We start from the raw sequence: 10359 nt of genomic DNA, 5'->3' as shown, positions 1-10359 counted from the left end.
CGGCAAGGATTGGACTGATTGTCCTGAAAGGACTTCAGCGATGCGATCGATGAGAATTGAGTGCTAAGAGTCAAGAGCAATGATGACAAAAAAAGAAAAAGTGGTTTTTGTGAGATGAGAGAAAGAGGTTGATAGAAAGAAAGAGTAAGTTAAACTAGAAAAAAAAAAAAAAAAAAAAAAAAAGGAGATACACAAGCAATGTGAAGGACAATAGCAACGAAATATTGAAAAAAAAAAAAAAAAAAAAAAAAAAAAAAAAAGTGTGAGGCAAGAACAATGATTGTAGTAGAAAAAGAGAAAGAAGGATGGAGCAGTAATGTCAATTCTGAATTGCTCAACGACATTGAAATGAAATGATCTGATCTCACTCTTTCACAATCTAACACATACATGGATACACACCCTGTGATAAAAAAAAAAAAGGAAAGGAAGAAATCAGTTTCTCTGCGGAAAGAGAGAAGCCGTTGTGTGAACAAAGAGTTATTCTACTCTCTTTTTTTTTCCTACAATTGTAGGGGGTGGAGGGAAGGAGTCTTGAGTTTATTCTGGACATTTAACCACAGGGGAAGGGGAAAAGGAGAACGAGGCCATGCACACTCACCAAAACACACATGTACATGTACATTCATTCATTCACTCACAAACACACAAACACACACGCAACGCACAAAATTGAAAAAGAGCATGTTGATGCAATTGGGTGTTGCGGGACAGTCTATGAATGTATTGCAAATGAATTGTATACATTTGTCCAGTAGACTATGTGGTGTGGTCCTTTTTTGTTGTTATTGTTGTTTATTGCTGATGTTCTTTAATTTCCAGAGCTTTTTTTGGGTTTGTATTTTTTTCATTTAAAGGGCGTTTTAATAATATGAGATGGACCTGTAGTATGAAATTAGACTCTTTGTATTCTCAGACAGATAAAAGCGTGCTCAAATGTTGCAAGATGGTGAAAATGCAATTAAAACAAGCATTTTATAGATATTGTTGGTGCCGATGTTGATGCTGATGCTGGTGCTATTGCTCTTGCTCTTGCTATTGCTATTGCAATCACTGATGCTACTACTGACGATGATGTTGCCAAGTGTTACCCTGCTGTTCAGTCATGTTCTCATATTCACCCATCCTCGTCTCTCCTCTCCCGTTTTTCATTATTATCTCGCCACAGAATAGTACATCTCAATTCCGACATCGAAGAGAGGAAAGAAGAAAAGGAGAGAGAGAAAGAAAATGGTTCAAATCTATTGTTTACTCACTTACTTTCGGACTTGTAGCTCTTGATACAGGCGAATTATACAATAAGAGAATAAAGAGGTTACAGTGTCAAAGGGGAAGGAAAAGAAGGAAAAACGTGGACAGGTGGCAGTGTTGAGTTTGATTTTTTTTTTTTTTTTTTTTTTTTTTGGCTAATTTGAGAGTACAATGTTACTTATTATTAAAAGAGAGAGATAGAAGAGAAAGAGTGTGTGTGTGAAATGTGAAAACGATATAATTGTGTGTGTGAAATGGATAATAATATGAATGCGAGAGAGAGAGGGAGAAAGAGAGGAAGAGTGTATGTGCATGCAGAAGTGAATATGCGATTGATGAGATGTAAAATAATGAATTTTGAATGTTTGAATGAAATGAGGGACTGGGATGGGGTCTAACCGGTAGACCTGTCTGATTGTCCTCCCAGAGTAAAGGTTTATGAAAAGACAAATGTGTAAAAATATACCTCAATTCATGTCATATTTGTCTCCGAATTGGATTTTTGGGTATTCACCATCTGACTTTTCTTTATTATAGTCCGTAGACACATGCTCCGCTCGCGTTTGTAAATGCAGGATGTACAGTATACATGAATTGCTCAATTCTTCAGTCCATCTGCGTAGACCCTTCTACCATTTTTTTTCTGTAAATTATTGTTGTTTGTTATTTGGCAAAAGACAAAAGATGGAGGAGCCCGATAGGATGGGCAGGGAACAATAAAAATATAAAATATAAAGTATAATAAATATACATATAAATGTACATGTATAAAGCAGCGCCGAAGGTTAAAAAAAAAAGAGAGGGGAACCCATCCGCACGGTGTCCCGATCATAGAACGGGGGCATACGCACAAGGTGTGTGATATATATGTAATTGATATCAACTCAATAACACAATTTTTTACTTTGTTTATCTTTTGTGTGTGATGCTCCTTTTACTGTTAAGAAACGACAAAGATCGTCTTGCTCCTGAGCACCTTTAAGAAAGTGTCGGATCCATTCATAGCCACATGGCAATCCTGTCAATGAAAGCGTGCTTGGACACCAAGAAAGGAATAAGTAGGGAAACTTGGCACAAAGGGAAACTGCTTGTTTTCATTAACCATGTCTTTGATCTTTTGAAACATTATGTCAGGCCTTTTTTTTTTTTTCCTTTTGGAGACTCCACCAAATTGATCATATCGTTTATTAAACCTGGCGCGTTATGATCTCCCAGCTTGTAACTCGTCCCTGTGCTCTCCACCAGGCAATCCAACATCACAATGAGACTCTCATTGTGTCAGAGACTCAGCCCGAACAATATGCCACGTGGCTCTTGGCTCCAACATTGGTGAGCGTTTCTAAAAACTCTGTTCAGGTGAGCCCAAAGGGCTTATTTGTATGCGTTTTTAAATTTGTCTTTTTTTTTTTTCTTTCCCGCGATTTCGTTCTCTCATCTTGCATCATTCTCCTCCATTTCCCTTTATGCTATTTGAGTCAACTGACATCGCCGTCTGGGAGGCAGTACTTGGTCAATACCCAGAGGCACTTGAGCACCACGTTGCTAATAAAAAGGACGATTCGTTACTTGAACTCGATCAATGGTATCAAACCACCTTACCCACACTCCTCAACAAACGAAGTCCTAAACCATTCATCACTTCAAAGGAACTTTGTCAGCTCATGTCATGGAAACTCAAGGTTTGAATCATTTCGACATGATTTGGCTCTAAAAAAAATACGTGATCTGAGCTTTACGTGTATTTATCGCATCCACTTGTATTGTTTTTCAGAGGGGAAAATTTCGTCCAAGTCTTGCGAAGCTTGCTGCTTCAAACGTTGATACAGATGTAAAACGAATCAGTCTAGAAGCTTTTGCACTTGTCAATTCAGACTTGAAGGCTGCTATCACAAAGATGGCCGAGCTCAAGGGCGTCGGCCCTGCCACAGCATCAGGTAACGTATACATATCAGTAGACACGTGTCTTTATTTTATAATTGAAGGCATGAAAATAAACTTCATATTCATACCCGTTGACCTGGACCTTTTTTTTTTTTTTTTTTTTTTTTTCTCTTGAAAAAATGTATTTAGCCATTTTATGTGCAGGGGCACCAGAGAAGGTGCCTTTCATGACGGATGAAACCATGGACTCTGTACCAGGTCTTGGGACAATAGTCTATACCATCCCTTATTATATCAAATTTGCCAACAAAGTGATTGAAAAGGCAACGCAGTTGAGACATATGGGATCCACCACAGTTCATTCACCACACTTGGTTGAAAAAGCACTTTGGACTGACTATATGCTGGATAAGTATAGTATTGAACGAAAGGTTAAACCATTTATATCTAGATCTCAACTTGAATCTGATTCTCGAATAACAAAAGAAGACAAGAAGAACAAAACTCCCACTGTTAAAAGCGAGAGCAAGAGCGCTGGTAATAAGCGGAAGGCAGGGACGGGGGAAGAAACACCATCTACTGTTAAACAAACAAAAGAAGATGCTGCCGCAGACTCGTCTGCAAAAAAAATCAAGACAATTGATTCGACGTCTTCCAAAACTTCTACAAGATTTACTCGAAGTCGAGCTTAGAAGCTTATAAAATAAATAACACTTAAATCAACACGTCTCGCCTTTAGAGAGTATTCAAGAGCTGCTGTATTGATATGTTTATCGGATTACTCTGCTGGCGCCATACTCAGAACGACTATGTCACCTTTACTCGTGCCTATTACAATCACATCCTCGTCCACATCCATAAAGGATGGCTTGAGTCCACAGGTTTCAAGATACTGAGTGATTTCATCTATTTGACTTGTTAATACTATTCCAGAATCTTCTGTCGTCATCACTTCTGAGCCTTCACCAATAATCTCTGGTGGGTCAACTGATGTTACATCCACATGATTGCTTGCCTCGAGATCAATTTGTCGCTGTTGTTCTTGTTGCTGCTGTATAGCCCTAGATCGCCATGACGTCGGGCACACACGGATAGTACCATTTAAGGATGTTCGGTCAGCATTAGTAGTTAGGACATGAGGGTGTTTACCGCCAATGGCAATCGAGGTAATAGTTGAGATTGGTGGTATGCGTGTTTTATGAATTTTAGGTGTTTTAGATAGATCTGGTGGTAGTTCGCATTGGGTATCGATTTGAAACTTGCTGTTGGGTGACCTATATAATGGCTCCCATTCCAAATGCAAAAGATGTTTGTCCGCCAGGATGATGAGCGACCGGATATGAAATACGCTACAGAAAGTGCGAATATTTTTTGAGATCGGAAGCGGGCTTGATAGTAGCACCTCGAGAGTATTAATGGAGAGTATACGAATGAGATGCCCTGTCACCACGATTAGGGTGTCATTTTGAATGTAAATGTCTTGAAGCTAAAGTGAAAATGATATATATAAAAATAAAAAGTAACAACAGAATTAGGATGATATACGTTATTTAAACATCTTTACAATCACCATACTGATCTGCATCTCCAACTCTTACAGTTTCTCCTGCAAGTGGCTCTATAGTTTTCAAAATATGCCCTGTTGTGAAGTCGACAATTTGGACCTCAGAAAATCTGTTCCCCAGAACCAAATACTCGTCATTCATAGTCATACACGTCACGTCGATTGCAGATGAGCTGTGGATCAACGCCTTCGTTTTCAGATCCCAGATCCGACATATACTATTTCATGCCGAAAGAAAGTTAGAGATGACAGGTAAGTTTAAATAATTTTTCTGTGGGATATACTGTCCCTTTTTATGACATAATGGGTCAAGTAAACAGCAGTCATGCACATTTGGTAATTCGCCCAACATTCTGCTCCTTTTTCAGACACAAACTCATAAATTTTATGCCTACCCAGACTTGGAAACAACCGTCATGATCATGCGTGCTGGACTAAAGTCCAAGAGTTGAATAGGGCCTACTGCAGCGTCTATGAGATCTTCACAATCGTATGTAGTTGTATTCCAGACGGCAACCTGTCCAAACATGTCGCCTGACAAGAGCTTCCCGCCTTTAATGCGTAGACGAACAATACCCCCTCGATGAACTTTGAGCGTGAAAAGAGATTGAATATGGCCGTTATTCCAATTCCGATCTGATATAATTCGGTTACGACACTCTTGTTTCCAGTCCTTCATCGCTGGCATTGATTTATGATTCTGTCCCTGATATTTTGACTCTGATACTTCTACTGTTGTTGTTAATGATGATACCGATGACTCGGTATAGTTTATTGTATCCAATGTTGGTATTGAAAATGAAGATGTGGAAACTGGCTTCGTGGGGATGGCAAATTCACGTTCATGCTCCAAAAACACATTTCTCCAGATAGATTGATCTGTAGCAATCCAATACCATTCCCGAGAAACCTAAATTAAAGATATATGATAGAGAAAGTAGAAGCGATAATGAAAAATGAAAAAGTATTGAGAAATAAACAAGATAAAGACAACCTCAGCGTTAGAGAGAGAGAAAAAAAAAAAAAAAAAAAAAAAAAACTTCCAAACGGTCAAAGTGAACTTTACTCGTTGGCATGTGGCGACGTCCTGAATGTCGAGTTTGCTGAGAATCTGATATGCAATTTCAAAGGGTACGCGTGAGAGAATGTCCATGGCAATGAGATTCAATTTCTAATGAAAGCTTTTTATACGAGAGCTGCGTGAGTGAGGGTTGAGAGAGAGGGGAAAATGCGAGAGTGCCAAACAATACAAACAATAGAGAAAAAAAGATTATTACAGAAGAGTGAGAATCAATACAATTTTGGTCATGCTTTCCTGCACAGAGGGCACACAAAAAGAGGGTACAGACATTTTTTTGTGAAGTGAACGCGCATATGATCCAAAGGTCTGTTGACACTGCCTGCTGATGAACAACAACCGCATTTGTTTTCGCTGCGATTGTGTCTGTGGGCAAGGGGGTCCACAAACAAACCCAACCCTTTTTTGTTTTCGGTGGGCGTTTCAACAGCTTTTACCAGCCAGTAAGCCATCAAAGGGATAGAACGACTTATTTTACAGTACTTCTTTCCCTTCTTTTTCTTTATTAGGCATCCACTTATAGTGGCAGTAGCTCTAGTCAATTAACATCGACATTGCCGACCCGATGGGTGTTTAAACCGACATGGACACAAACTGCTCCCAAAGGAATGGAAACTGGAGTATACATATATATATTATATATATATTTCTCATGAATCCTCGGAACACACAAGAGAGGAGAGCCTTTTTTTCTTTCTTTCTTTCTTTACGTTTATTGTGACCCCATAATTCTTTGTAGAGATGGCAGTAAAGAAGAATACTTAAACTTACTCATCCACAAGTTCAAACTGAACAGCCCAGAAAACAGTGTTGCCATCCAAAGTCCTACATGTATATCGAACGGGCTGACCAAGCAAATATCTTTGGATATTCATTCGCAAGCCCATATTGATCTCAAACTTATTGAAATTCATGTGCGGACTATAGAACTCAAATCCATGAACAAGCTCTGGTTTAAATACAAAGCGTTTCCGTGCTTCTTCCGACCGAAAATACTTGCGACGCTGAGCTGTACTCATGCTGGGCTTGTTAGGCATGAAAAACGATGTGTTTTCCTCCAGATACGGTCGCCATTGGCCAAGGGGCATGTCTGTTTCATCAAACTCCTCATTGGCGGGCCTGGATAGAGGAATGGACAATCCAGAGTTATTGGTAGGAGCTGGTAAAGATGAGACGGGAGGTGGTGAACCCAGGACTTCTGTATAAAGGTGATGATGGTTGTTATGGTGGCTGTCAGCATTGTTCAGAATATCAAGGTGCTCTGTCGAACTACTGGCAGAGCTGGCTTGACTACCGTAGACATCGTTGGAAGTATGGCTATTAACACTAGCAGCCACAGAGCTGTGATTACTCTTCTTCAATTTGCCCAGAAAACCCCACATAGAGTTCCGTTCACTCAAATGTGATCCTTCCGCCATTTCTTGTTGATGGTGACGTGAGATCAAAGAAAATGAGGATAGATAAACATCCTGCGGCCTCCATGCAGTCATGACATTGATGGAAGAGACAAGCGGGCTGAGAATCCATGGTTTGCCTTCTCCTGAAAGCGACGTCCGAACAACGGGATCAATGTAATGTGCAATCTTGAACATGGCTTCGAAGCTGCTAGGGAGTTCAACTGATCGATCAAAATCTGTTCCGAAATAAACCTGCTCACCATCCCATTCACGCTTAAATCGCCCTTCAACCTAAGATTTTTTTTGTCAGACCAGAATATCAACATTGAGGGAAGGAAAGAGGAAATGTGGTATTAGTCGAAGAGACTGAATAGGACCCCAAAGACAAAGCATTTTTTTTTTTTTTTTTTTTTTCCTTAGGCTTGTGCTGTGCAATTGTCTCAGCTAGTTACCTGAATGGAGAACTTGCGATTACGTCCTTTGAAGTAGTCAGAATTCAAAATAGGCTCTGAGCCATCGTTGGTGATCCCGACTGCCGCCAACCACGAACAGAGAACAAAAAGATATTGATAAATGACAATGCAAAAATCGTATTTGAGAATGCCATTATTGCACAGCAGGTTTGTGTATTGTATAGCTGTGCTTCTTTTTTTCCCTCCGCTCTCTTTTTTCTTCACTCACCAAAGTCTTTGATACGGATCATGGCTCGTCCTTTGAACTCTGGGGCGTCAAACTCGATGGGATGAAGTTCATCGTTACAATTGATAACAGAAAGGTCTGTGTATGATCCACCAACGGAAACACGAAGTTTAGGCATAATAGCTTTTTATGATGTGTGAATTGATATGTTTTGATTTGATTAAGGGATAGAACAAGTCTAAACAGGTAATCAAGTTCACAAAGTGTAAATGAGGTAAATACAGAAGAGAGAATATTAAAGGACGTAGTTACAGATGGGTAAATATGGGATTTAAAGAAAAGGAATGTGCAGCAAGGTTGGGGAGGTATGGTGCCACATAAGAGATTAAAATTGTAAAAAAAAAAAAGAAAAAAAAGGCGGGAACATGGCTTTTTATGTCATTCATGACCGATGAATAATTATTTTCACATATTTTTGTTCCAGCGTTGACAAGTACCTTTTTTAACATAAAACCAAGACAGTCTGCATGCCAGCATAGCATTAAACGATGACGATGTTCATGAGATTCAAAAACATCATCAATAGGATAGACTAGCAATTAATCTGGTCTAGATAAAATCAGCCTATCTGTTAGGCAGGAAGAGAAAGAGTGCCCCGAATGACCTGGAGCTTTTATTACAAACCCATCTAACATATACTTTAAATAGAAAGGATGGAGTGGATCAATTGCAATCAAACACGCGATATTCCTAGGTTTATTTCTTCATTGATTCAGGTCCTGTAAGTGGCCGAGCCACATATCGGCTGCGATTCTTCACTAGTGATGCCTGCGACTCTCTTCTCTAGTTTCGATACTATCCACCCGTAGAGATAACAAAGTTTTGGGTATGGATGCGTCTTGATAAGGGTTGTGGCTGTACAGAAAATGGTGGCTGTGCCTATAAAGTAGGCTATCAACGCCCTTCATGATTGCCAACTATGTCTTCTAGCATTGGGACCAGATTCTAGCCTTGATCTGACTTCCAGTTCGCTGCCTGCTAATGTTAGTGCGCAAATGGCTTGAGATTATTGCCACAACGTCGTTGGGCTCAAGACTCCAAGAACGGCAAACTACACTTTTCCATATATTTCTTCCAACGACAAGAGAAACCCATAGTTTAGACACACATAAAGGCAAAAAGAAAGACAAAAAGCTTCGATCTTGGTAAAAAAAACAAAAGATACTGAAACTATTTCTAATCGCTGATTGTAGTTACTACTTCCTCCATAGCTTCAATTACCCAGGGACGCCGCAGATCAGATTCGCTTCCGAGAAGCATGACAGCAATGTTGGATCCAGAGCGCTATCATAGCTCAGAGAACCAGCGTTCAAGGGTTTGTAGTGCCGTAAAGCTCGGTAATATTATAGACTATACTAGTTATGCACTAACAGTCCAACAGAAGTTGAGACAGGAGCTACATAAAATAAAAAAATGTCAATGTCCAAATCAGTGATGGGAGGTTTCCCTGGAATTTATCACAAGCCCAATGCCATTTATCGATTTTGGCTCGAAAATGGGTTCATTATGAACTAAGATAGAATATTGGCGCAACTTTTGCTTAAATCATGAAGAGGATTTACAAAAGGACAGTACCGACCTCGAACTGTAAACTCTTGGTCCTTTTCTACTTTGCCCATAAACGGTATAAAAGGCCTTCTGTTAATAGTCAGACTATAGCTTTTTCCAGGTCACCTGGAGGATAAAGTAGGTCTTAGCAATACTAAGTGGCTAAGGAAGAAGTATTGTATTCGAAGAGCCCAAGAAATTGGCACCAAGTCATATCTCTAATATACTATAGCCGCTACCTTTTTTGATATATCACGTTTAGAAATTTTTTTTCAGACAATTTGGGATTAAGATCGGATTTTATTTCCTCCTCCTCCCCTTTCATTCCCTCATTCATTACCCTTTCCCTTATTCCCTTACTTCAACAATGGTTTGCAACCAATGCGTTAAAGAATATGCGCGTCGTGGAGAATTAGTTGAAGTTACGCATGAACGATCAAATAGTAATGAGTGTCTTTTCAACAGATGTAAGACATGTAATCGTCCAAGAATACATGGACATATGGAAAATTGTCCTGAGAATATTATCCCCGTCATTGATAAGTGAGTATAAGTGATAATTGGAAAATGCAGAACATATATGACAATATGACAAGACAACACGACAGAGCAACAGAGGAATGGATAAGTATATGTAGGATGTAGGATACAAGTGTAGGAAAAGCTGAACTAATAATTAAATAAATATTTTTTTTCAATTTTTCAAAATCAAAGTGAGCGTGACATGGAGGTGCAAAATTCACGTAATGAGAACATTAACCTGAACAGAAGTAACCGCGAGGAAGAATATGAATTTGAGCCTTATCATCCCCCACCACGACCTCCACTTCCAGTACAAGTTCCTATTGCTAGGCGACCTTTCATTGCTAGGCGACCTTTTAATGAAAATCTAATCAGAGGCAACAGTATTAAAAATCACAGACATCACCTTGATCGGATGA

General features: G+C 39.4%; 4 protein-coding genes across 4 annotated transcripts; 2 read left to right on the top strand and 2 right to left on the bottom strand.

Annotated features, from left to right (window-relative positions):
- Nucleotides 1–309: 309 nt before the first annotated feature.
- On the top strand, nt 310–980 carry BCR41DRAFT_881 (hypothetical protein). The gene has a single exon (XM_022031059.1). The coding sequence runs from the start codon at nt 391–393 to the stop codon at nt 853–855; it is 465 nt and encodes a 154-aa protein (XP_021886303.1). The 5' UTR covers nt 310–390; the 3' UTR covers nt 856–980.
- Nucleotides 981–2675: 1695 nt separating this feature from the next.
- BCR41DRAFT_382614 (hypothetical protein) lies at nt 2676–3841 on the top strand. Its single transcript, XM_022027371.1, has 3 exons — nt 2676–2930; nt 3023–3185; nt 3322–3841. The coding sequence occupies exons 1-3, from the start codon at nt 2715–2717 to the stop codon at nt 3822–3824; spliced, it is 882 nt and encodes a 293-aa protein (XP_021886302.1). The 5' UTR covers nt 2676–2714; the 3' UTR covers nt 3825–3841.
- A 30-nt stretch (nt 3842–3871) lies between these two features.
- On the bottom strand, nt 3872–5951 carry BCR41DRAFT_382613 (WD40-repeat-containing domain protein). Its single transcript, XM_022027370.1, has 4 exons — nt 5763–5951; nt 5092–5606; nt 4731–4914; nt 3872–4618 (listed from the first exon to the last, which is right to left on the bottom strand). Exons 1-4 carry the CDS (start codon nt 5847–5849, stop codon nt 3911–3913), a joined length of 1494 nt encoding a protein of 497 aa, XP_021886301.1. The 5' UTR covers nt 5850–5951; the 3' UTR covers nt 3872–3910.
- A 519-nt stretch (nt 5952–6470) lies between these two features.
- BCR41DRAFT_417771 (hypothetical protein) lies at nt 6471–8183 on the bottom strand. Its single transcript, XM_022029537.1, has 3 exons — nt 7853–8183; nt 7624–7703; nt 6471–7462 (listed from the first exon to the last, which is right to left on the bottom strand). The coding sequence occupies exons 1-3, from the start codon at nt 7986–7988 to the stop codon at nt 6542–6544; spliced, it is 1137 nt and encodes a 378-aa protein (XP_021886300.1). The 5' UTR covers nt 7989–8183; the 3' UTR covers nt 6471–6541.
- Between the last annotated feature and the right edge of the window lie 2176 nt (nt 8184–10359).

Source organism: Lobosporangium transversale (genome assembly GCF_002105155.1).
Source record: "Lobosporangium transversale strain NRRL 3116 chromosome Unknown BCR41scaffold_1, whole genome shotgun sequence".
NCBI classification, from domain to species: domain Eukaryota; kingdom Fungi; phylum Mortierellomycota; class Mortierellomycetes; order Mortierellales; family Mortierellaceae; genus Lobosporangium; species Lobosporangium transversale.
Note: the sequence above shows the minus strand (reverse complement) of the source record. Positions and strands in the feature narration are given on the sequence as shown.